The sequence below is a fragment of the Mirounga leonina genome, unplaced genomic scaffold, assembly GCF_011800145.1.
Source record: "Mirounga leonina isolate KUSES-001 unplaced genomic scaffold, KU_Mleo_1.0 Mir_114, whole genome shotgun sequence".
Taxonomy (NCBI): Eukaryota; Metazoa; Chordata; class Mammalia; order Carnivora; family Phocidae; genus Mirounga; species Mirounga leonina.
The window spans coordinates 48,328,245-48,355,551 of NW_023270265.1; the positions used below are offsets into that span (position 1 = coordinate 48,328,245).

At 46.4% G+C, this 27,307-nt stretch overlaps 1 protein-coding gene across 3 annotated transcripts in view; it reads right to left on the reverse strand.

The window, feature by feature from the left end:
• The window catches only part of CUNH10orf90 (chromosome unknown C10orf90 homolog), a 215,615-nt gene that overhangs the window by 60,631 nt on the left and 127,677 nt on the right, over nt 1–27,307 (reverse strand). For all 3 annotated transcript variants that reach the window (XM_034986012.1, XM_034985990.1, XM_034986002.1), the window contains 2 exons: nt 21,104–21,195; nt 12,194–13,289 (listed from right to left, as the gene is read on the reverse strand). In XM_034986012.1, the coding sequence (XP_034841903.1) occupies nt 12,194–13,289; nt 21,104–21,195 (1,188 nt within the window). The remainder of the gene's footprint in view (nt 1–12,193; nt 13,290–21,103; nt 21,196–27,307) is intronic.

Here is a 27,307-nt window from a genome sequence, read left to right on the forward strand (position 1 = left end):
CTTCATCTAAAACTAATGATGTAATGTATGGGGATTAACATAAGAATAAAAAAAAATTAAGAAAAAAAAAACACAGGTAAATCCATGCAATGAAAGCCTGGGTAGCCATTACATGGTTAATGGGAATATTATAGGACATGAAAATGAACTTCATAGTCCACTGCTGAGAATGAGCAGCCTCCTAGAATGATGTTTTACATGATCCCCTTTCTATTAAGAGAAGACTGGAAAGACAGAATAAAGAAAAAAGAAGTTTGTTGCATCCAAGGAATCTGGGAAGATCTACGGAAACGTGCACAGTGACGTTGCCTATGGGTAGTAGGGTTATGGTTGCTTTTTGTTTTCCACTTTTTGCTTGCCTAATTTTTAACTTTTACAATGCATTTTTTTTTAACAAGAGAGAAAGAAAACATTACAACAGCAGAAGAACTAAAGGAGAAACATTACATTTACAGTCTTTTCTAAGCATTTACATGGATGCTATGATATCTGGGGAGAAACCACAGAGCTCCCAGTGGTGCCAACAGCCAAGGAGGGACTGAGACAATGAGGATGGGCTTTCCCACACCGATTACATCAGCACGAATTCTCTCTGATGTCTAGGTAAGTGACATCTTCCAAACGTACGAACCTGGGACATTCAATGCGTTTGAAGGACCATGTCTCCCAAACTCTGCTGGCTGGGGTCCAATGCACCACTCTTCACAGCTCCTTTGCTATCACTTCTAACTGAAGCAGGTTACTCAGTCTTACATGTGTATTTATGGGGGTGCAGGACAGGATGCCACTGGAACTCAAGGTCAGTTTCACCATCCACACGGGCCATCCGATCAAAATCACCACGATATAGTCCACATTTATGCAAAAATGGATAGGCCTCTATCTTCTTAAAACACCAGAGCTTCTCATCTGCTGAATATATACCAACCTTGCAATGCATGCCCAGGCCTTCAATTTAGTCTCCTGCCCAAAGAGGGAGCAGATTTTAGGTAAAACTGTACAATTTTTCCCTTCATTTCAGCCAACTTAGATATTTGTACATGGGCAAGAAAAGACAAAGCCAGAACACCAAATATTGCCATAAGATTCTGCATATTTACAAGAGAAGGGCCTTGAAGTTGTCTGGATTTTCTGGTAATGTGGAAGGAGAAACATCAGGGGATGTGTGGACCAAATGCCCTGAGAGGTAAGAGTTGCTCAGAAGACACACAGCTCTGGGAACAGGGAATGTAGAGGTGTTATTGCTGTGGGGCCCCCCCCATAAATGGGATTGTTTAATATGAATGATTAGGCTCATGACACAACACACCAAAGCATCATGAAGACAAAGGCAGTTCTACAGAAGATCAAAATAATGCAGTCCTTGTACCCCAATGTTTCAACTAATTAAGAAAACCTGGATTTTTAGCTTTTGCCTCCAACTTCTGAGTCTATAGAAAACCACCACCTAACGGGCCAATTTATATAGTCCTCACCCAGACTCTGAGTTTTACTCTGAGTTCCTACAGGGCATTTATCACAAGAATGGGAGGGGGCAAGGGCAGGCATTTGGGGGAGCAGGTTCTCACTGTACGTGGCATGACAAAGGCTCTGCTCCTGCCAAGAGAGCACCTGTCCTGTGCACCTGCCCTTCGGGACCCCTCGGGGGACCTCAACCTTGAAGAGTTTGATCATTAGCCCTAGAGAGCAGAGAACCTAGATGCACAGAAGGGACATGCCGTCCTCCAGACAGAACTGTCCCTGAAGGGTAGAAGCACATGCCACCCCAAAATAGGTCACTTTGAATGAGGAGCATTTTGAGCTGAAAGCAACTGAAAAAAGGCAGAGAGAAGAAAAGCTCTCTGCCCTCTCCCTATTTGCCTAAAAGCAGGACATAAATTTACAAAGGGGTCCCTCCACCACCCCTCTCCACCAGGAAGGACAGAAGTTAATCACCAGAGACAACTGTAGACAATCAGCCAGGAGACAGCACCAGCAGAACGGACATAACAAACATCAGCCTTTATCTGAGCAACAGTTTTCCTCCTTGCTTTGCGGAACCCCAGAAGCCTGAAACTGCTTGCTTTCTTTTGTCCTGTCATTTCTTCATGGAACCATCATTCTTGTTGGAACTCTAAACCCCTGTTCAGAGTCAGATTTCCCATGCATGCATTTTCCCATGTACACATGTCAATAAACTGATTTGCTTTTCTCTTGTTCATCTGCCTTTTTTTTTTTAATAGGGGCCCCAGAGAGCACTTAGGAGGGTGGAGGGAAAATTATTTTCCCTCCCCTATAGACTTCAGAAAAGAGCTCTTAACGGGGGAGACACTTGATTCCAGCAGAGAGTCCAGTACGGGCATTCTGAAAAAGTATCACTGGTGTGTCTGATGCCCTTCCCTGGTTGAGAACACATTTACCACACTCTGATGGTAGGCCCTAAGCCACATAAGATCACCAGAATGCTCCCTATGTGAACTGTGGTACTTCATCCACAGTGATGCCCTCACCGGGCTCTGACCTAATCCAGGATATAAAAAACCCCGAGTAACAATATGGGAACAATTTCTACATTTAGCAACAAGCTACTGGGGCATCATGGCTTAAGATGACTTTCCAGGCTGGTCCTACCATCTTCATTCATCTCTCCTTCTCCCAAAGTTAGTCGGTAACACGGAAAATGTTTACATTTTTTGGAAACACCTGAGCTTCCGCTTTAAGATAATGGGGAAAATAGCAAGACTCATGAAGCCAAAGGAGTTAAACACACCACCTATTTCTCACATTTTTCTTCCCTTTTTTCCAGGGTCATCCATATTTGGACCACTTCCTTCCAGAATTCACCGTTATGACCATTCCTTTTTCCGAGAGCACGTCCACGTGAATTTCCTGCTGATAGCTCAGGTGGCACTTAGGTCTAAAGATAATTAGGTCCCACTGCATACACACCATGCTCGGGTCTCCTCGTGACACAAGGTCAGCAGCTAGCAGAGCCTGAACTGAAACTCAGATGGGTCTCATCCCCACACCCACACGTGGGTCTTTTTTCTGCTAGGTCCCCCTGATGATCACCAGTTCTCAGGCAGATATAGATGGCAGCTTTGCAGTTGCCTAATTTAAAAGATCAGACCATGTATCCTGTCAGCCCGCCACAGTCCTTGAAATCAGGTCTCTTAATCTTATCCCTGGCAAACCTGAGCAAATGACCCATTAGAATGACCATTTCCTAAACAAAATAAGGCCATAAACCACTCATACAACTAACGGAATTAGGAGGAAAAAAAGGGGGGGGGACATTTTTTTCCATAAAGACAGTTGGGGTAGCTGACATGAACAACTTTTAGAGATCATATGATCTGAACAGCATAGTCAAGATTATGGGGAAAACAACACAATCCCATCAAGATTTACCAAGAGCTAAATGAAAAACACACACGAAAAAAACAAAAACCTTCAAAATGTTTTTGCAACACTGTCCATATGTTTTCCCTTTTAACATTAAATCTGACCATCTAAAGGATAATAAAGCAGTTGTTCCATGACAATACTTACTCTTAAGGAGTTCTTGGAGGAAACGATAGTTGGAAACTTTTTGCCGCTAAATTTTAAAACCAAGTGGGAATACTATAGTTTTCAATTCACTTTTTTACAACCTACCTCTGGACAGTGAATCTTACATGGCTCCCCACCTTGTCCTGGCCAGAGAGGTTTTAGATATGGCCACGGGGAGAGGTGGTTTGAGGAAAGACAAGGCGGCTGGCTTTTAAGTGACCCTGACATCAGCTAAGCTTTGTTGGGTCATCAAAATGGCCTGCCCTCCACCCAGTACACAGGTCCTGTGCAAGGGCTCTGTGCTCTGCCGTGGAGAGGTCAAGGCCAAGACTCAGACCTGGATCCTGACCTCAAGGGCCATGCAATCTAGAGGAGGAAAATGGTCCTCACAAATAGCAAATACATTATATTAATAGGCCATAAAAGTCCTGGGAGTTGAGTACTTGAGAGATGTGGCTGGACCATGCGCTGAGGCTCGTCTCAGTCTGGTGAGCAATGAGAACAGCTGAGCAGGCTGGTCCACAATCACCACGGACCGTAAGGAGGTTTGGGCATAGTGTGGGCCAACTGTTCTCAACCACAGGGGATTGTGACATGCCCCCAACCAAGCAATGTCTGGAGATGTTGGTTTGGTCACAACTGGGAGGGAGGGCTATTGGCACCAAGTGGGCGGAGGCCAGGGGTGCTGCGAAACACCCTACAATGTACAGACGGACCCCCAACAGAGCATGATCTGGCTCCAAATGTCTAGCTGCTGAGACCTAAAGGAGGAGGACATGAAGGGTGGGGTCACCAAGAAAGCCAAGGTCAAGGTGAGAAGCAGGAACAATGGACACTCACCAACAATCACAGAGATGCCAGCTCAAACCATAAGGCTGGATTTTTCATCTTGGAATTTGCAAAACTTAGTAGATTGGTTCTAATCTTGGCCAAGCACATACAGAAAGGGCCTTCGCAACCCTGAGAAAAGAAGCTTCCACCTAGGCTTCTCCTGGAGTTGAACTTGGCACCATGCCCCAAGAACCCTAAAAAGGTTGATACTCTCTGACCTAGACATGCCAGTTAAAGGATTTTCCAAAAGGAAAAAATCTAGCAAAGCCTTACACACCAAGTGTCCGCATTAATATTATTCCAAAAAGTGAAAAATGAGTAACAACTTTAAGGGCCAAGAATGAAGAAATAGTTAAACTATGATGGGTCCAGAAAACACACCATTTCAGTCAATAAAATGATCTTTGTAAAGTACTGTTAATATCAGGAAATATTTATGACATAGTGCTAAGTAGCAGAGACCCGAGGGAAATCACATACGTAGCAGGATCTCGACTATTTATTTATTTTTAAAGATTTTATTTATTCATTTGAGATAGAGAGAAAGCATGAGCAGGGGGAGAGGAAGAGGCAGAGGGAGAAGCAGGCTCCCCGCTGAGCCAGGAGCCCGCATGACCTGAGCTGAAGGCAGACGCTTAACCATCTGAGCCACCCAGGCGCCCCAGGATCTCAACTATTTAAAAGAAAAAGCATATATGCATAAAAAACAATGGAACAAATTCACCAAAGTATCAACAATGATTATTAAGCTTTTTATTCTGCATTTTATTAGTCTCAGTTTCCTATAATGTATTAGTTTTATAGTCAGGAAAATAAATCTATCTTGGCATAGAAGTTCATGAAAGCAATAAAGGCCTGGGTGGGGGTAGTGGGTGTGGATGCGGAGAACAGGGGACAGCTGTGGGAGACTGTGGGCTTTGCCAGTGACTGAATAGGGCAGCGAGGGACAGGGAAGGAGTTCAAAGAGGACCCAGACTTCTGAGCCTGGGGTCCAGGAGGTGAGATGGTCGCTACCAAGAACAGGAGCAAATGAATCTGAGTGTAAAGGTGACAACAGTGGCCTGGGATGTGCCATCAGGAGGCCTGGGGAACACGGCCAGGTGGGTGAGCACGAAGCCTGCCCCTCCCCCCCACAACTAGCAGTTGCTTGGGGCAAGCCCGTTTACCTGGAACCTGGAGGTAAACAATGTTCCCACCTCATGGCCTTTGAGGGAGCAGGAAAGGGATGAAAGCCCTACTGTACATGGCACAGCTGAGATGATGCTAAGACCCCAGTACGGAAAAGCTGCCGTAGTCTGAGCACTACCGCTGAGCGGAAATCCTTCTGCTCCTGCCAGACCTCAGACATTTGCTTCCCGGCCCTTTGCAGTCCCTGTCCCTCTCTTTCCCTGGGCGTTCTCAAACTCTTCTGCAGCATAAAACTCCAACTCTAGGAAGAAGCCCCCAACCACACCTGTAGCCTAGAACATTCTCCCGAGCTCTAGATTCACGGGCCCAATCTCCAGCTTGCCGACTGCGCTGGAAGGTCCCGCTGACACTTCAAACATATCCCGACCTAGTGGTACTCGGGATCGTCTTGGCTCCTCCTCACGTCCTCCGCATCTGGATAAAAACCTTCTCTCCTGTTATCCAAAATACACAACTCTTAAAACTTGACAAGAAGAAAACAAACAACGCCATTAAAAATGGGCCAACACCTTAAGAGACACCCCACCAAAGAAGATACACAGCTGGCAAATAAGCAACCGGAAGAATGTTCCGTGTCCTATGTCATCAGGGAATTGCAAATTAAAACAACTACACACCCATTAGAATGGCCCAAATCCAGAAGGCTGACCACACCAAATGCTAGTGAGCCGCGGAGCAACAGAAGCTCTCCTTCGTTGCTGGTGGGAAAGCAAAATGGTACAGCCACTCTGGAAGACAGTCTGGCAGTTTCTCACAAAACCAAACATACTCTGGGAAAGCTTTCTGTAAAAGTAAACAAACCAACAAAAACTAAGCATACTCTGACCACGTGATCTAGCAATCCCACTCCTTGGTATTTCCCCAAAGGAGCTGAAAACTTACGTCCCCACAAAAACCTGTGCACAGATGTTTATAGCTGCTTTGTTCATAATTGCCAAAACCTAGAAGCAACCAAGATGTCCTTCAGTAGGTGAGCGGAGGAAACCATGGTCTGTCCAGACAAGAGAGTATTATTCAGTGCTAAAAACAAATGAGCTATCAAGTCATGAAAAGACATAGAGGAATCTTAAATGCATATTGCTAAGTGGAAAGAGCCAATCTGAAAAGACCACATACCGTATGATTCCAACTATAGGACATTTCAGAAATGGCAAAACTATGGAGACAGTAAAATGATCAGTGGTTGACAGGGGTTAGTGGGAGGGAAAGATGAATAGGCAGAGCACAGAGGATTTTTTGAGCAGTGAAACTATTCTGATACTAGAACGGTGGATACATGTCATTATACATTTGTTCCAACCCATAGAATGTACAGCACCAAGAGTGAACCCTAACGTAAACTACAGACTTCGTGTGATTATAACATATCAATGGAGGTTCACTGATTGTGACAAATGTACCACTCGGGGGGGGGGATGTTGATAGTGGGGGAAGTTGTGCATGTGTGGGATGTGGGATATGTGGGAAATCTCTGCAACTTTCTCTCAGATTTGCTGTGAGCCTAAAACTGCTTTAAGAAATAGTCTATACACAAAAACAACAGCGACTTCTCTAGATGCTTAAGTCAGAAATCTGGAGTCCACCTTGCCACCTGTTTGGCTCCCTCCTCCCAAGCTCACCGGTACTTGAGGCTTGGGAATTCCACTATCAGACTTCTCCTACCCCGCAGCCTCCAGTACGGCCCTCAGATACTCCACAACAATGGCCTCACCTGCTTCTGTCTCTCACCCTCTGAGAAGCAAGACCATCTTTTTTTTTTTTTTTAAAGATTTTATTTATTTACTTGAGACAGAGAATGAGAGAGAGAGAGCACATGAGAGGGGGGAGGGTCAGAGGGAGAAGCAGACTCCCTACCGAGCAGGGAGCCCGATGCGGGACTTAATCCCGGGACTCCAGGATCATGACCTGAGCCGAAGGCAGTCGCTTAACCAACTGAGCCACCCAGGCACCCAGCAAGACCATCTTCTTAAAGCATATATTACAACATAGCATCTCATTACACTTGGGATAAAATTTTAAAACCTTATTCTGCTCTCTAAGCCCCTAACCGTGACCATGACTGTGGCCCGAGCTCACCTCTCCAGCCTCGTGGCACAACTTACTATGTTCCGTGGTAGGCTGCAGGTGGTCAGTCTGGTGCAGTGCAGGTACACTGACCTTCTCAGCCACTCTAAGTGCCAAGACTCAAAGCTTTGGCACACAATGGCCTCTCCACTTATGCTTCAAGAATCAATTTAAAAGCCTCACCCTCAAAAAGTTCTTGCTAACCCCTGCCTGCACCACAGAGTGACTTCTCCCTCTGCCCATTCCTACTTTCTTCCCCCCTTCCCATCCATGGATGCCAAGACTGCTCTCTAATAAATGCCCGTTAACCTCCCCCTCAGAGTTGGGTTTCCAGAGAATCCAACATGCATGATTGGCAAACAGGGTAAAGTTTGTTTTGGAGGACGAATGATTCAGAGTCAGCAAATTTCAGCCAGGAGGCCAAATCGGTCCACTGCCTGTTTTTGTAAATAAAGTTTTATTAGAACATGTCCGCACTCATTTATTTATGCATTGTCTGTGGCTGCTTGAGTTGAACAGTTGCTATGGAAACCATCTGGCCCTTTACCCAAAAAACCTTATAGACCCCAGTTTTAGATCATTAAAGAAAAATCAAATTTGTAAAATAAGGGCTCCTCAAATGTCTTCTGGCTCCTCTAGTAAGAGGTTCTCATGGGACCGAAGCAGAGCCTAATGCAGATTTCTCTGGAGGCTTGACATGTATGCATATAGTCTGTCATTTTCCCTTGAGTGATGGAAGTACTTTCTTCATGACATAAACCTGCCTCACTAAACATGTATTAGATTATAGCATCAGAACACTGGTAGACACAGTAGACACTTCGCGATCCAGTAGGAATCCGGTCATTCCTCTCCAGTGAATCCTCTCCAGCCATCCACATCTTTGTTCACCAGTGATGCTAAGCTCCACTGGGGACTTCTCAGACCAAGGCCACCAGGAGCCTAAGCACGGGCTGTAGCATACTGAGACAGAGAGTCTACCACAGAACATCAATGCTTGGGGCAAATCAAAAAAGTACATTCGTAAGTCTCTTCTCTGAAAGCGTCTAACAAACTTCCATGGATGTCTTGGGAACAGGGGAGAGCTTCAGATCTAGGCCACAGATGCAAAATGAAACTGACAGTAAGAAACGTATCAAAGTCAATACTGTTTTAGGCATGCAACACCCAGCAAAGAAAGAACTACTCAAATCAATATTGTATATCCCACAGAATACCACAAAGAATGGGATTTCAGTCTGGGAAGGATTTCTGAGCCAATAAATTCTAACTACCAAATGACGGACGTGGCATATTACATTTAATTAGAAATTAACCGTGTAACTCAGTCTCCTAATAGATTCTGGCCACCAGATACTAATATTACTCTATATGTCCACGAGTGGTCTTCAAACATTCCCACTGTGGTGAGAGTGGAGACGGGGCCCACCACTGAGAGAGTCCCCACCAATCAAACCACTCTGCTTAGGGCCGTCACTGCGAGGGTACAGCTTCCGGCACTGAATGGCCATGTGGACTCAGGCAAATCATTTCATCTTCAAGCCTCATTTGTCTTAGCTGCAAAATAGAGATAATGATACTGTCTTTACAGAACGGTCTGAAGGATTCCAAGTGACGGACACAACTGATGGCAGCCAGGGCCTGGCATCTAGGATCTGCACGGTATATGCTGTGGTCATTGGAAGGATGAGCGCTGAAGACGCTGTGACCCTTCCTTAGAGCAGGGCAGGGAGCTGAGCAGTGCCCATTTGTGGATGCTGGCAGGAGGCATACCAACCCATGGAGATACAAAGAATGGACATACGGGGACTGAGGAGAAGGGCAAAACAGAAAGCAATTCTTCAGCCTCTAGAAAGAGAACAGGTCTGTGTGTGTCAGTTAGAATGCGATGCCCCGATAGACATGGCCTATCTATACTGCACCAAAAGTTTGCAAGTCTCCCATCTTCCCTAATCTTAGTAACCTTTCTGCGTGCCTGTCCTGGAGGCTCATTCTAGAACACAATGTATAGGACTTCCTGTCTGGTGACCTAACGACTAGAACTGAAACTGCCTTGCCTCTGTTGGTAGAATCTTCCAGACTGCACCTCCCTTGTGGCTGAATGTCAGCAAGGTGGCTAGAGAGGATGCTGCTCACACAGGATTTGGGGATCCTCCAGATAAAAAGGATCAGATTCAGTAATGATGAAATAGGAAGACTGCTAGTAGCATGTGTGACCACAAGAGGCTATCAAGAATGTCCCTGACGAGTTCCCAGTTCCAGAGAGGAAACACATAACAGCTCCTCAGAGTTTTAATTTTTAATTTTTTTTGAAGATTTTATTTATTTATTTGACAGAGAGAGAGAGCACAAGCAGGGGGAGCAGCAGAGGGAGAGAGAGAAGCAGGCTCCTCGCCGAGCAGGAAGCCCGATGCGGGACTCAATCCCAGGACCCTGGGATCATGACCTGAGCCTAAGGCAGACGCTTAACCTACTGAGCCACCCTCAAGAGCACTGTGTAGGTGAGCCCAGGACAGACTGTGGTAGTTAGAGCCCATGAGTCGTGCTTATAAATCTCAGGCAAGAATTCAGTAGTGTGGACAAGAAGGGCTTTCTTGTCACCTGGGAAGAAATACATCCCATTGCAAATGAGTTTCTGAGTGAGAAGGTATGAAAGTCCGGGGAGGGCTGTGTGAGTGAGTGTGTCTACGCACACATCTGAGGCCTGTGCCCAAAATGGTGAGTTCAAGTTTCTGTGGTTTTTGAGCTGGATGACTGAGGGACCCAGAGTCACATGGACACTCTCCCTCACACAGATTCACCTCAGGCAAATAGAACAGAGATTTTTTTTCAAGCTAGAGGGGACTTTCAAGAATACCAAATGCACCTCTTCTCTAGCCACCTAGATGAAGAAACAGGCTCCAAGAAGTAGGGTGGCTTGTCCACCTTCACTGCACAAGAAAATAATAGATCGGCAACTCTCAAAAAGGTGAGCTGGCCTCTGTGAATAGCTTTCCTCAAACGGTAGAATGAGGCCACATGATTCACAGCCACTCAAATCCTCCACATGGAATCCTTGGGATCTGGAGTTATTCTGAGGGAAGTCGGCCCGTGGGAAGTAGAATTAATTCAATACTCTTTGCCTAAGAACATCAGTTACCCGAGTAGTCATTCCACAAAGTCAAAGTCAAATATCTTCTCTGCACCAAAGCCAAAATAAGTTAGGGTGGGGTGGGGGATTTTCTCTGCTCATGTTCCTCTCCTCTGACATCAATCTTTGGGACCTGGCTCTCGTGATTTGCCACAAACCCAAATGATTATTTCACACCATGCGACACAACATAAACCCAAGGATGGGCTTTGGAGAGGGTGGCAGACATACAACAACGTAGGTTGTAGGTTTCTGGAATCTTCATTGACAAGGAAGAGGAAGTGGTTGACTTGGGCAACTTCTTAAAAATACTAAATTGAGGTCCATCTTTGCAACACTGATAAGGCCTTATTTCTTCCTTTTTGCAATAAGTCTTGTAAGACTCAGGCATTTTGATGGTCTAATCAACCTGAAAGCCATGTCAAATTGCATTAAAAATCTCTGCGCATTCAGTATATACATACTTGTTAAAATTAATTACATCATTTACCATTTCTACACACATTATAGCTTAAAATGTTTTACAGTTATTTTTATTAATTAATAAAGCCTTAATGGACAAAAATTACACTATAAAATTATTGTATGTATGCTGCATTTCCAATTTTACTATTATCTTTAAATATTTCCCCCAAATGGAAAGTCACTAATTTATAAATCAGAGTCTCTCCCGGAAAGTAAAACTGAAAATTGGAAGCTAATACAGAGAGAGAAATCTGGTGTCAGGCTAAAGCCTGTTTTCCTCTTCCTGATCTCCTAAGAAAGGTAAAGTGTGCCCAGGGCTGCTGACATCCGGGAACCGTGGCAATGGCAGAAATAGCAAATTCTAGCCAAGTTGCCCCAGAAAACTGCTTTTGCAGTTTGGAGAGTCCCTAATTTGTATCTTTTTGAAAATGTCCCATAATTACTAATTCCCCCCCCCACACACACACACATACACTCCATTACAGACGATTATTTCTAAGAGTAATCCATAAATACAAACTGCCGGATTGAAAAAGAAAGAAGAGCAGGACTGTGGACCCTTCCAGATACCCAGATGTTCAGACCAGAGATATAAAACCTCTGGGCGTGGACAGCACTTTTTCCTCTTCTCCCTGCTTTGGAGCGATATGGGCCTAAAATAACTTCATCTGCAGGCTATAGTTTCCTGCTCAGGACATTACAGGGTCTGGAGCTATTGTTGGAAACAAAACTTTGAGGGAAGGTCCCTGAGAATCAGATAACAGTATCTGTGAAAATCTAAGGCAGACATCAACTCTGAGCTACCAACTGCCAACTCAGAGCAGAGCAGATAAAGCGATGCTTCTGAGAACCACTTCTTGAAATAAGGGAAGTCATGTAGAAGAAACTCACTACCCACCTTGGCAGGGGACTTGCACAGATTACCTGAGGGGTGGGGATCTGTACTTGGGGGCCCCACCGCCCGAGGATGAGAGGGTCACTCACCTGCTGTGTAACTCCAGCCAGGAATGTGGATGGACAGTTGGCTTCCACCACCCCCGGTGTGCCGAGTGGTATAGTCCTCTCTCCCTTTTCTTACTGTGACCTGGTGAACTCCCACACCCGAGAACGCTTGCTTTTCCAACAGACGCGAGCCCCTCCAAGGACAGGTGCGGGGCCCCAGATGCACCTGCTCCAAGGACAGGTTTTCCTTCGAGAAGCTTCCTTGCAAACCCGGGTTCCAGCGGGGGCCTAGGAGGTTCTGGTTTCCCTCCGTGAGCTCCCGCTTCAAGGCACTGCTCCTTGGCCCTCCATTAGCCGTGCCGTCTGCTCCATCTGGTGTCAATCCGTGTGAACTGCAGTTCAGGTTGAGCGACAGGACCGACCTGTGCATTTTAGGGCTAGCAAGCGGAGGCTGCTCAATGGGGACGGAGAGGGACCGGTCTAGATAGTAAATGGAATTGGGGCAGTGCTGAGACACCCTGACATGGACGCAGGAGCTGAACACCAGCGGCCCCTTTCCCGACCGCGCGGCGCTCGGAGGAAAACCGTTCTCTCGGTCGTCCACATCCGTGATCCAGTACTCGTGAGCCTCGCACAGCCGGGGGTCCATCTCCTGCACCTTCAGCCTCATCACAGAGCAGTTTCTGGGGCACTCCACGCAGGTGAACGGTCCCTGGTGCCCACAGGGCTCGGCACCCCCAGCCGGAGCAGGGGCGTCCCTGAGCAGAGGGCCGTGGGCCCGGCACTCGGTGTACCGCGGGCCCCCCACGGCCTCCCACGCCAGGGTGCCGGCTGCGGGGCCCACGCGCCTGGCCGTGATGGTGATGGACGCAAAGCCCCTCTGGGGGCCGCTGCACGGCTTCTCCTCATTGGGTGGCAGCTCCGTGTCAGGTCCTGGCTCCTGGGCCGCCGGCGTCTGAATGCCCAGCCTGCCAGGAAGGCGGGCGAACGCCCGGCTGATGGAGACCCCGCTGCGGTTCACCCGCGACGGCCTGGCCGGAGGCTCGGCGGCCCGGTTTGCCTTTGATTTACTCTCATCCATCAGCTGTGAAATGACGAGGGATGAAATCATTTTTGTGCTGTGCGATGCCAGAGTCTCCTGCAAATGGGAAAAAGATGACAATTGTTCCAACAGCCTATTGTAACGCAGGCGGTCAACTCCCTTTCAAGGGCCAAGAGGACATCCCAGAACCTGTTCTCGGCCAAGGCCCCACCGCTGCGTGCTCCGAAGGGCAGGAAACCCAGATCGGTCTGTGAAACGGCTATATATTCTGGAATCATTCTTCTGATCGGGGAATTGGTTTTCTCTGCTCAGTGTCTATTCTTAGTTTATTTAATGATGTTTGTGTGGATGGGGATCATCAGATTTCAATAATCACCTCCATTAGGCCCAGGAGCACCTGAAGACAGGTTCACAGCCTCAAGCGGGGAGGGAAGATGGAGTTCTGGAACAGGGTTGGGACTTGGGGCAAGGGTTTATGTGGGAAATGAGTTAGCACTCCTGGGGGGCGGGAGGCCTCTCTGTCTGCATCCCCAACCCTCTAACACAATCCTCTAACTTTGCTGATTCACACTGGGATTCAGTGGCTCCCCATGCTTGTCATGGTGGGAGTCAGATCCCAGACAAGGGAACATAGGCGATCAAACACCCAAGCTGGACAGTTACCTAGACTAACACAGCGACCATGAGAATCACATATCAGAAAGGGGGTGGAGGGGTGCTGGACAGGACAGATGTGGTTCGTCTGCGTTTCAATGCTCAGGGGCAAAGGCAGTTACTGCCCAGGAGAGGGATCAAGGTGTTCCATGCTTCCTTAATCAGCAGATTTGTGTCCTAACAGTAAACTGCTCGTGTGTCCAAAACAATGTGCTGAGATTTTTAATAAAGCATCTAACCAGGTCAACACCAGGAGGAAGAATCTCTTCAGTCCTGGTTTTGTTTTTAATACATGTATGTGTAAAACACTGCAGAAAACGACAAGGGCGACTGAATAGTCAATGCTCACAGGGTCGTAGGCCCCCATTCTGATGCTCAGTATTCTAGTTAAAACGAACCCTTGCCTGCAACATCACGGGACCCAAAATAATCCGGTAACCACTCAACTCCCACCAGGAGTGGAGCCTTCACGGGGAGCCTGGAGGCTTAATTGGTGCTTCGCAAGGAAGCAGCAACTCTCACGCTGTAAGGGGCCTGAGAATCACCTGGAATGTTCACAACTGCAGGTTCCCCAGGCTCCAGAGTTTCAGATTCTGTAGGCCTGTGGGTGGGGCCCCGGCATCTACATTTTAACCAACATCCCGGTGATTCCGATGTAGGTGATCCAGGGAACACACTCTGAAAAGCTCGAACAACTGTTGGTCTTTTGTGTTTGAGAAGAGACAATTGTTCTCTTTTCCTTAGATGTGATAAGAAAGCACAAAATTTTTTCTTCAGAGCAGGATTAACACTCATTTATGCTACTAACGTAATGCTTTCCTCCACCTGGACTTTTGACAGGAGGGCTGGCCCATGGGATCTTAATACCCAAGGCTCGTGGCATTCTGTTAGCCACGGGAAGGTGGTCAGCTTCTCAGTTTTTCCTTTTTTTTTTTTCCTGTTTTTCATCACAATCCCTATAACCTGACACATGGTTAGATTTTAAAGATACATGGGAAGTTGCAAATTCAAAAGATAACCAGAGACAGGTAAAGAAGATGCAGAGTCGTCTTAAACTTCACTTCATCTTTAAAAAAATCTAAATATCACTGGCTACCTTTTCCCAGGTGGCTAGCGAGCTCCAGGGTCTGCTTGAAACCTCTTTCAAGGTGGGGTCTTCTCTTCAGCACGTCTCATAACACATAACAACCTGGGAGCTTGTAGAAGCCTCAGCCCCGAACAACGGCATCAGAATCCCTGGGGGTGGGGCCAGGCATCCTCATTTTTCGTTTCCAATGTGATTCCAGCAGGCAGGTGATGTTGAGAAGCACCACCTGATGCTTCTGAGGCACCTCGCTCTTTCTACGCGTCACTCTCCACGGCTGGGGTTTACATACAAGAACAGTGAGATGGGCCTAGCACCTACCCCAGGCAGTTTGACTTGGTACATAGTCCCTCCCTAGTTAAATTCAGTTCTGATAAAATTGTGCCCATGCATCCTACCAGGTGCATAATCATACCTGGTAGGAATTCCTTTGGCACAGGTCTCTGAAAGAAAAAGCAAATATTCATCTTGGAAATTGTGCTGTGTTGGTCTTATTTTATACTTTATAGCAATGTTTCCCAAAGTTTGGGCCAGTGACCACTTGCATAAAAAACACCTGGTGTGGGGAGGGTTAAAAATGCCAATTTCTGGACGCTTCCCTCCCCTCTCTAGACCTAAGGTGAATCAGGAGCTCTGGGGATAAGGCCAAGCAGCTGTGTTTTTAACCAGCTGCCAGGTGATTTTCTGCACAGATACGGAAGAAGGAATGCCAGGCCAGGATCAGACCTCCTGGGGTCCCTCCTGAGCACACGCTGGAGGGATGCCCTGGGGCTACACTGGGGGTTGTGGGTACCAATGTAGGAGGTCCTAGAGGCTCAGAAGGATGGGATAGAGAATCGCCCACCATCTTATTACCTTGGGCCTGGCAGGTGTAACTGACTGAGTCCATCAAATGCAAAGGGATGAATGAAGAGCAACAAGAATGAAATGAATTTGAACTCAATTCTGAAGCTGGGAAATCACCTAGTATGTCAGGGTGACACTGTTCCTGAGGGGAGAGATGCTGATAGAAGCCCAGTCCCAAAGAAAAGTCTCTTTGCCTTCTCTACCTTACCAGGAAGTTTTGGAGATCAGAAACAATGGAGGACGTGAAAGTACCCCTCAAAATATGAACATGATATGTCACTGCAGGGTATGACTTTTTCTGTGATTTAGCAGAAATCGGAGGATGTCTGATGGACAGAAACCTCTGGATGAGTGAAGGAGTATTTATAATGAACGCATTTGGGTTAATTTGAATTACACAAATGGAAATAACCTATTACATACCCAATACGTTGAAATTTTGTTGATGTGAATGTAGAATGAACGAAACCTTTCTAGATGAAAGTTCTGTCATTCTAACATAGAGTCATGATCAACCCATTTATTCATGAACTCATCAGACAGATCTATTGAGCTCCTACTACAGGAAACTGAGGAAACTTCTTGGCCCCATGGAGTTAACAAAGGGGAGAGAAACACCAAGCATGTAATCAAATTATCAGGACTGGGATTATTGGTTAAATTTTACTGTGGTTTCTTCTGAGGTATTTACACTCAGCTTTGACAAAAGCCCCAACCGACAGACTGAGAGAAATTAAAAAGGAAACACTGTACTCTTTGCTTGTCAAAACACTAATCCCACTCTTGTATGGGAAGTTCTATTTATCAGATCTTATTTTCTCATTAAGATCCATTAAATCATTAAAGATAAAGTCCAACCTCTTAAAACTCTGGGCTTCCACAACAAAGCACTACAGTCTGGGTGGCTTAAAAACAGAAATCTTATTTTGTTACAGTCTTCACATTTTCTTTCTTCAGTGTATGGCTGTGTCCTAACATCCTCCTCTTGTAAGGGCATTGGTCATATCGATAAGGTCCACCCTAATGACCTCATTTAACCTAAATTACCTCTTTAAAGATTCTGTCTCCAAACACAGTCACACTCTGAGGTACTAGGAATTAGGACTTCCACACATTCAATTGGAGTGGTGTAGATGGTCCATGACAGACTACAATATAGCACTTTGTGTCCAGCTCTTCTTCCCGGGGTGGGAAGCCAAGAAAGAGATGAGACAGAGGAGCTATTTGATGTTCCTAACTCGGCCCACTAATTTTAAAACAGGGCAACTTTTTAAAAAAAGTGATCACATCTTTCACATCAAATATCTTTCTCAATGAAGCTATTTCAAGCTGCCCCTCCATCTGTTCTTTATATTGGGTTAACTGAACATGGCTTTGGAAAAAAAAAAGGGGGGGTATCTTTTATCTAAAATAAGATTAACTGATGGAAGATTTGATTTGAAAAGAAAATAATCTTGCATTTAATGTAGAACATTCAAGGTAAGAGGAAGGTCAAACGAATAGTGGGATTTTGTGTCTTGCTTTGGCAATAAATCACCCATTTCCTGACCATCCTCATACAACACTCACCTGTGTAAATTTTTTTTCTCATAAATGCTGCTTTGAGATATTGATTTAAATGTTTCAAACATGATTGTGTGGGGCTGGTAACTGCTTTCCTAGTTTTATGCATTTTTTTTAAAGATTTTATTTATTTATTTGAGACAGAGAATGAGAGAGAGAGAGCACATGAGAGGGGGGAGGGTCAGAGGGGGAAGCAGGCTCCCTGCCGAGCAGGGAGCCCGATGCGGGACTCGATCCTGGGACTCCAGGATCATGACCTGAGCCGAAGGCAGTCGCTTAACCAACTGAGCCACCCAGGTGCCCAGTTTTATGCATTTTATTGACTGTTTTTAACTTTATGTTTATGCCTTAAGGCATATTACTATAAAGGCACCATTTCATAAATTGAAGGAAGAAAGAGACAAGCGGTGGATGGTCAGAGAAATCAGATCCTAAGCCATTGGGATGAGAATGCTTCCATTTCTGTAGCAATTTATTTCTCCAAAGGATAAGCATCTACTCCAACCTGTGGCTTTGAAATCTATATTTTTCTCCACTTGACAATTCTTCCCTTTTCCACGGTCGCTCTGCAGCCTACAACTATGTTTGCCAGATGGATTCCTTGGCCCCATGTCTGCACAGATACTCCCTACAGTCCCCTCCATGCTAGCTGCAAGCATGCTACCCCTTTTTAGTCCACCCAGCATCATCACCACTAAGCAATCTGTCAGCCTTGTGGCATTTCATCATGCATGCAAGAGTATTTTTGAATGTATGAGTTCACTCTGGTATGTAGTGCTAGGGGAAGACCGTTTTGAGACAAATGGAAGAACTGGGGTTTTCTCTATCTCCGTCCTGAAACTTTTTGTCTTTTTCCATGTACTTACAAGAAACCAAAGGACTTGGTACAGTGTAATGTATAACAGTGAAAAGCTGGAAAGAATCCAAATGTATTTTAAAAGGTGATCGGGTAAGTAAATCACAGCAGGCACAACTGCATCGAATTCTGTAGAAATTAAAAATAAAGATTACAAAGAATTTAAATGCCATGGGAGGGACGCCTGGATGGCTCAGTTGGTTAAGCGGCTGCCTTCAGCCCGGGTCATGATCCCAGGGTCCAGGGATCGAGTCCCACATCGGGCTCCTTGCCCAGCAGGGAGCCTGCTTCTCTCTCTCTCTCTCTCTCCCTCTGCTTGTGCTCTGTCAAATAAATAAAATCTTTTAAAAAATAAAAAAATAAAAAAATAAATGCCATGGGAAATTGCTTGTGATGGAATGTTATGTAATAAAAGAGAGCTATAAAAGTTGATATACATTATAGTTTTATGTAAAAAAAAATTGCATGGGAAAAATAAGGGAATGAAATATATATAAATATTTTCTTCCTTATATATTTCTATATTTTCCTAAGTGTCTACATGGAGCTGCCATTACTTTTGTTATCAGGAAAATTTAAATTGTTTTTTCAAAGACGAAAACTCTGTTCCATATTTCATTCCTTTTAAATAATCACTTGGTTGAAGAAGTGCCTGCATATCATTTCTACAGCTTCAACGAATTTTGAAAGGAAAAGTGATCAATCTTCCACCGGCTCCAGAGGAGAGGCGGAGATTTATGGCAGTTACAAAGGAAGGGCATCCGTTCGGAGTGTTTCATCATCTTACAGTATCCTTATAACAAACACACAGGGACAAGCTTTAAAAGCTCAAAGTTAGGAGGGAAATTTGAAAGTCACACTACTGATACGATCAAAGTAGATAGTTCAGATCATTCCAAAGCAGATGTTTAGAAGGTGTGATTTCTGGGAGTTCAGTCACAGAAAATGTGTGTGTGTGTGTGTGTGTGTGTTCTGGAGACCCAGCCGCATGGCCCCAAAGATCTATATCACTAATAACCAAACTGATTAATTTTTTTTTAAGATTTTATTTATTTATCAGAGAGAGAGACAGAGTCAGGCAGAAGGAGAAGCAGGCTCCTTGCTGAGCAAGGAGCCCGATGTGGGACTCGATCCCAGGACACTGGGATCATGACCTGAGGCGAAGGCAGAGGCTTAACCGACTGAGCCACCCAGGTGTCCCCAAACTGATTAATTTTAACATCAACAGGAAAATGCTGGAATTTGCCAGCTCAGTGTGAAAAACAGGTGGGAAAGATCTTCAGCTGCTATCTTTCTTAAAAAGAGCAGCAATCGGGGGGCGCCTGCGTGGCTCAGTTGGTTAAGCGACTGCCTTCGGCTCAGGTCATGATCCTGGAGTCCCGGGATCGAGTCCCGCATCGGGCTCCCTGCTCGGCAGGGAGTCTGCCTCTCTCTCTGACCCTCCCCCCTCTCATGCTCTCTGTCTCATTCTCTCTCTCAAATAAATAAATAAAATCTTAAAAAAAAAAAAGAGTAGCAATCAACTTCATCATTATCCTGCCCTTCTTAACTGGGTACGTCCTCCCAAGGGCGATTCTCAAGGATCCACTGTTCCTCCTGCTCATTCCCTTCCCTTCAACCTGAGATTCCTTCTCCTGCTCCCCAGAAACAGATGAGTCACAGCCGGGCATCTTTGTATCTTCAGAGAGTGAGCTTGGTGCTTCCACAGAGAAAGGGCTTGATGCAAGTATTGTAAGTATTGATGACTAGATCTCACACCCAGATTAGCATCCTTTCTCCATCGTGTGGGAGTTCAGGCCTGGGGTCTCTGAGCTTCATTAAATGCAAAACTAAATCAAAGGATAATACCTACGACAACCATTTGGGGGGGATTTTTTTTTTACATATACCCTTGCCACTTTAATCTGTCATGAGACATCGACTCTTCTAATCCCACAATCTCTTAGAATTACAAAAGGTGGTGGCAGATGATCCATTTGTGAAAGACGACAGAGGTCTTATAAACTAACACCCTGGATGATTCTTTCAGGCAGGGAAGTTCACACTTTAAGATCTGTTAACTGGGCCTTCCTCTATGCCAGCCCTTTAGAGCAAGATAAGAACAGAAGCTCTGAGCCCAACAGCTTATGAGCTGGGAGGTTCAGGGCAAGTCAACTACCAGAGCTACTGGAGCTTTACTTTTCTCACCTGCAAAATGGGTATAATAATAATACCTCCCTCCCAGGATCGTGGGAAAGATGCAATGGGTCAGTCAATTAGCCAGAACCTGGTGTGTGATACATTGGCAATATTAACCACCCTGTACAGAGTGCTTTGTTCTCTGGGATCAGAAACATTTCATTTTATAAATACGACCTCTAATTTTCTCCCTATTTCAGACAACTGACGCTTTTTGCAGATACAACGATGTATACCAGTTTGTTAGATTTCCAATTCTCTCTTCTCCGCCTTCGAAATGCTGCATGGCATCATTCTGTCTCTCTCCGGCAGATTAATTTTGGTTTAAAATTGAGACTCAGGGCGCCTGAGTGGCTTAGTTGGTTAAGCGACTGCCTTCGGCTCAGGTCATGATCCTGGAGTCCCTGGATCGAGTCCCGCATCGGGCTCCCTGCTCGGCGGGGAGCCTGCTTCTCCCTCTGACCCTCCCCCCTCTCATGTGCTCTCTCTCATTCTCTCTCTGAAATGGATAAATAAAATCTTTAAAAAAAATTAAATAAATAAATAAATAAATATACAGTGCACACTTTAATGTAACAAGTCTTAGTCATCGATGGTTAGATTTTCTGCTGCCTTAATTCAGTTCTGACTAAACAAAATAAAATGCAAACACATCATAAGTAGGCCAATTATCATATTTTATAGTTGGCTGTATTTTGCTGACTACTCAAGAAGTTAGAAACATGTTACCTCGGTGAAGTCAGATTTCTTCTCTGTAACATCAGACTGAAGATTTTTAAAGGCAATTTGATCGTTTGTATTGTACTGGTTGTCCCGTAATCCTAGGCAAAAGGAGATAATATTGCTACTTTTTAGTATATGAAAGGATAAGATGGAATCTATAACTCTACTATAAAGTTCCACGTCACCTAGTCAGGTATTGTACCAGCCAAGGGTGAATCTCGTATATTCTGATCCATGATAAAACCTTGTACATTTCCCTCATTCATTCTATCCCCTGATTTAGGCTCCCTGCTTTTATTATTCTTTAGTTTACAATTAGGCTGCAAGATTCCTTCCTTCACGCAGTTGCTTATGTTCCTAGATTCGGTAATAGTTGAACAAGTTTGGACTGCTCACATTCTGCCTCATCCCGGGTTCACACCCAGCAGGAGAGAAAATCACATCTAAGAGGTTCCCAACACCACTAGAATTAAGAAAGGCTGAAACATAAGACCAACTTCCAACCAATCTCTTAACACAACAGTACTTAAAGGAGCCATGAGTGGCCCAGACACGGATAATGAAGCTGCTTTGGAATAGCTGGGGATAATTTTGTGGGATAAGTGAGACACTGTGGACAGCCCTCCACAGAGACACCTACCACCCTGATGGCCCAGGATATCATCAGATCCAAGGGCACACAGCAGGCGGCCAAGAATTTTGAACCTGGATTCCTGTTGCGGCCCCACCACCCATGAGTTTCGAAAGGATGGATAATGTGGAATTTCCTGATCCACCAAACCTACCCTGCACTCCTCATGGAGCCCTGGATAGAATCCACAACTCAGCAGCACTATAATCCGCCTGGGCACCTGTTGCTAATGCGGGAATGTCTACAAACACAGGAAGATGGAGTAAAGAGGAGAGTTTGTGTGGCCCAGTCTCTGGAGCCCTGGTAACAATGCTGCCTTCCAAATGCAGATATTTTGGGGAAAGTGACCTTTCCAGAGCCTACAAGGAATGGTTCCCCAACAGCTTGGTGCTGGTGATGAGAAAAAGGAGATTTAAGAAGCACCTCCCTAAGTTAGAGTCCTGTCTTCATCAACTCATGAGAAGCATTCATTAAAAATTTACATATAATTCAAATAACTCAATTTAAAGCATTTTAAAATAATTCAAAGCATTTTATGGAGCAAATGATACGCTATAGTATTTTTATGTTTGGCAGGTTTGCAAAGGGGTCAGGACATGGCTTGCAGGAATTTCAAGGGCCCCTACTGACCCATCTGAAACCTGCTCATGTTTCACCTCGTCCTTAGGTGATGACAGGGCCCCCCCAGCCCCACCCCATACATGTGGTTATGCCTCCATCTCTGCCCATTCTTGAGTGACAGAGATAGTCATCCCAGATGATGTGCACAGATTACTTTTCATGAAGCGCAAATATAAGACCTGAAAGATCTCATGGACTTCTGAGCAGAGTCGATACATCATGATGAGCTGACAATAAAGCTGATGAAGATGGAAATCCCTGGCTCTAGTCAGGCAGCATCGTGTCAAGGACTCTAAAGTCAGCACCGGCTTGGGGGCCTCCCGGTCCAGTGCCACCTAGCCCCAAATTCAGATGCAGTAGATGAGTTATTCATCTTCTCAGAGTTTCTTCTGAATTTTAAAATTCATTTTAAAATGAATTTCTAAAATGCAGAGAAGAACACCTCCTGCCCAGCCTTGTCACTGAGGCACTGAGGCGCGTGTGTATAAAGTAGGTGGCCCCAGGGTGGGACCTGGGGTTAATGCCTGATAAACCACACTGCTTATGACTGTTCATGAGCGTCACCAAGGCGGCACCACTTCCCACCCCAGGCCCAGATGGTCACTAGCGTCAGACCGCACTCAGTCCCAGAGTCTCTAGCTACATGTGTGACTTTGGGCAAGTCACTCAGCATCCCTTGGCTCCTTGCTGTGAAGTGGGGGTGACAAGGGAGCCAACTTTATAGAGGGACTGGGTAAGTTCAACTGACCTAACTAACTAGCCCTCAGCACAATGTGCACAATGCCCAGAACACGATGACATGGGATCAGCATCAGCTCTGGGGAAGTGGCCTCACCCCCGTGGGGAGGAGGGACAGCACCGGGGCCAGACAAGCAGGGGCTGTGTGTTAGTGGCCTGTGGCTGTTACATCAGTGGCCACCAACTTCGAGGCTCCAACAACACAGATGTGATACCTTAAGCTCTGGACATCAGATGTCCAATGCCCGTCTCACAGGGCTCCAGTCAAGGTCTCAGCTGGCTGCACTCTTCAGGAGACTCTAGGGAGGGTCTGTCTCCTTGCCTTTTCCAGCTTCAAGAAGCAGCCGGCTTTCCTTGGCTCCTGGCCCCACGTCACTCAACCTCTGCCTCCACCATGTCTTCTCATTCTCTCTGACCCTCCCACTTTCCTCCTACCAGGAGCCTTGTCATTAGATTGGGTCCACAGATCATCCAGGAGAACTGTCCCATCTCAAGGTCCTTCAATCTGCAAAGTCCCTTTTGCCATGAAAGGTTAAGATGTCCACCAATTCTAGGGACATGGACATATTTGGGGGCACCACCGTTATGCCCATCACAGACTAGTTGGGGAGACTGAGGTAGCTGCATTGGATGAAATGTAGGGCCTTTAAAACAACAACTATAAAGTCTATGTAGCAAACAAGGGTAAGCACTTACAACGTGCTGTTTATTGAAAGAAAGGAAACAAAAACTTATGAGCCACATAATGGGAACATTAAAAGAAAATTTTCAATATGTGTGAGAATTCCCAGAACCAGGAACTTAGAGCCATGAACCTAGTTTTGAGTGAAAATGAGGTAGGACTAAAGCCACACAGGAGGATGCCTGACATAATGACCTCAAAGGACATGAGGTGGGTTACTAGAGTGGCTAAAAGTGTAGAATCTGGGAAAGAAAGACCCTGATTCAAATCCGTCTCTGCCACTAACCACTTGGTCAATTTAAGTAATTTGGGGTAAGTTACTTAAATTGTCAGGGTTTTATTTTCCCATGTGTCAGAGGAAGCAAGACCCATCTCCTAGGGTGGTGATAAGAAATAATGAGACTGAATAGCAAGGCCTGAGAGAGTGCCCAGCATGTGGTAACAACACAACCCTCCACCCCCGCCAGTGCCCTCCCACCTGACCACATAACTGTCACCACCAGTAAGGCTCCCACCATCGGGTGACCTGCACTGGCATCTCTGAGGAAGGCAAAGCAGGGGCGACACTCGGGGCAGGTTAGCATGAACAAGAGTAAAAGTTTTGGCTTTTCCAGTCGTGGGGATCCACCAGTTTCACGGGGAAAGGGTTCATGTCTCCAATACAGAAAATGCATTAACCAGAATGGATTGCACCTGGCCTTGGTCCTGCTCCCGGTGTAAGGACAGGAGGGGTCCAGACCGGTCTGTTCCTTCTCTCCACAGTGGGAGCTGGTCTGGCCCTGACCTCTCCCAGTGAAGTCCACTCTACATCAAGAAATTGTCCTGGTTAAAAGGAAACCGGCAGAGGGTGGGCAGGCCCCGAGCCCCTGCAGCACATACACCAGGTAGTTGTAGGTCATCACAGAAATCCAGCAGCCCGGGGCCAAATTCTAGTTGTGTCGCTTTGTAGAGTTCACATAACCTCATTGATTCTGGTTTCCCCTCTACGAAATTAGAACCTGGAGCTGTCTCTGTTCATGCCCTGCTGTGGCGGGCTGGCCTATTCCCCAGCTGTTGGGAGGTCATAGCTGTCAGTGACTCACAGCTTCACTCTTCTCTGAGAACCATCCTCTGGGGAGGCTATGCCTTTCTCTAGGTTGGCCCACAGCCCGGGGTGGGGGGGAAGACAAGAAGTGGGTACAAAAGCCAGGAAGCTCTGTTATTTATGCTCCAAGTGTAACCCAAGCGCCAGAGTGTACCTGAGACCCCATCAGGGCTCCTTAACTCTCTCACAGTCCTTTCCTGGACAGCACCCTCTCCCACATGCCCCCCAATCCCTGCCTCAGGTTCTGCTTCTTGGAAACCCAATGGGGTCCTACTTCACAGTGTTGTTTAAGAGTGAGGGCTTTCAAAGTGAGGCTCCTAGACCACCAGCCTCTTCATCATGGGTAAGCTTGTTAGAAATGCACCTTCTTGGGTCCCACCCGCTGACCTGCAGATCTACTGAATAGAAACTCAGGTGGGGCTCTGCCATCAAAGTTTTAGCAAGCCCTACAGAACATCTGATGCAGCTCAGGTCCAAGAACACTGCTGGTCTTAGGCCAACAAGCTCTTCTTCCACAAATGATGACTTTGAGGCTGCAGGAGGAAACCACATGCTTTTGATGCAAAAACACCCCACGGCTTTTAGAAAACTGTATCTAGAGGATCTAAGTGGACTTTTAATCAATGGCTTCAATTAAAATGAAGCCATCAAGAAGGTCAGCATGTTGACTTTTATTCTGAAATGAATTTAAACATCAGCCTAATTAGCCAAAAATTCATTGCTGGTTTATGGCTCAGTTGTGTTTGGTGCCCAGTGCTCTGGTCCTGTGGCCCCAGGGAGTGTGTCAGCACACGGGCATGTCTGGGGAGGTTTTCTCTGCTGAGACGGATGGAAGGATTGTCCGTGCTTCTGTCTCCACCAGCCTGAAACACTCATCCAAAGCCACCCAGCCCCAACTTTGAGCCCCTTCCCAGAGGCCACAAGCATCATGTCACTCATGAGGCCTTGAGCCAGATAATCCTGGAATCCAGATCTCCTCTCTGGAGGAAGATGTGCTTTAGCCATAGAATCCAGAGCAAGAACTGATGTAGCACCCAGGGTGTTGGGGGCCCAGGAGAGCAGCTCTCCCACCCATGGCTCAGCGAGCCACAGAGAGAACACTGCACACCTAGGGACCCCAGCAGGGTTTGGGAGGGGGACACTTGAAATGGACCCATAGGAGGGGTGAATTTAGACAAATGTGCAAGTGGGGTGGAGAGAAGGTGACAGAGTCCGAGTCAAGGCGAACGAGAAAAGCGGGAATGGCTAAAGGTATAAGAGCAGGAAAATGCAGCATATTTGGAGAATGGCCAGGGGCACACTGGGTGAAGCCCAGGGCAGGAGCGAGAAATCCCGACAGTTCCCACACAGCACCCAACACAGCTTGAGTTGTCGCTGCAGAAATAGCACACGAGCACCATCGCGCATTGCCCGGCGAATCACTCCACCAACTGCACCTGGGGAGCGCCCAGCCTTCAGTTAGCTTAGTGAGCACCCTGTCTGTCTTCCTATCATGCACATCAGGGACAGAGAAGGCATATCCAGGTGCCCACTTCTGGGACTGTAAATGCCCTTCCTCATTTTCAGTCTTACAGGAGCCACGGATTGCTCGGAGCCTTCACCATGCTTTAACAATACCTTCTGAAAATATTTCTAAATAGATGTTTCTCAGAATCACTTGTCAAACTTAAATTTGTCACTTCTATGGGATCTGACCCTGTTAGCTACCCAGTGTCTCTGGAGGATCTCTCCATCTTTGACTTCCAGGACAACGGGTCTTCTGTCTTCCTCCCTCCTGGCTGCTGTGTCTTGCTTTCCTTTGCAGGTTCTCTCCTTGACCCCCCTGTTCTCCCTCTGGGCTCTCGTGCCAGACCTCAGACACATCGTGGCCTTTGCTTGCTTCATAAACCAACGCCAAGGAAGGACCCAGATCTCATCCGTGAGCATCAGCTAGAACCAGGCTCAAGCTTGGCTAGTTTGAAAGGGAACCAGCCGACTCGCTGCAGGTCGCTGCCACCACCGGCCTCCTCTGCCTCTCCTCCCCCTGCCAACCCTGCATCCATTATCTTGGTGAGCGGCCCCCATCCTCCTATGCCCCACAATAGAAATCGAGGTGTCCCCTTCCATGCCCCTCCTTTCTCTCACTTCCAGTGTCCAGCGGAAAGCCAATGCCTGTTTTCTCTTACGAAATAGGCTCTGCTCCATCCCATCTGTTTAATCTCCCCTGTACTGCCTGGTTTCAGCAGGGTCATGGTCAAGCTGGTGACCCCACCAGCCTCGTCTCTTGTCTGGTTCCCCTCAATCCCCTTGACATCACCAGTTTGTGACCTTGTGGCTCCTTTGAACAATCTAATGAAAGGATGCCCCCCTTGCCCTCCCCACCCAGGTCCCCGAACAGGGCCTGGGAAACATACACATAAAAACCTGAGCTCGTGTGCATGGGATCCTGGGGCTCCAGGAGACCAGGCTCAAAAT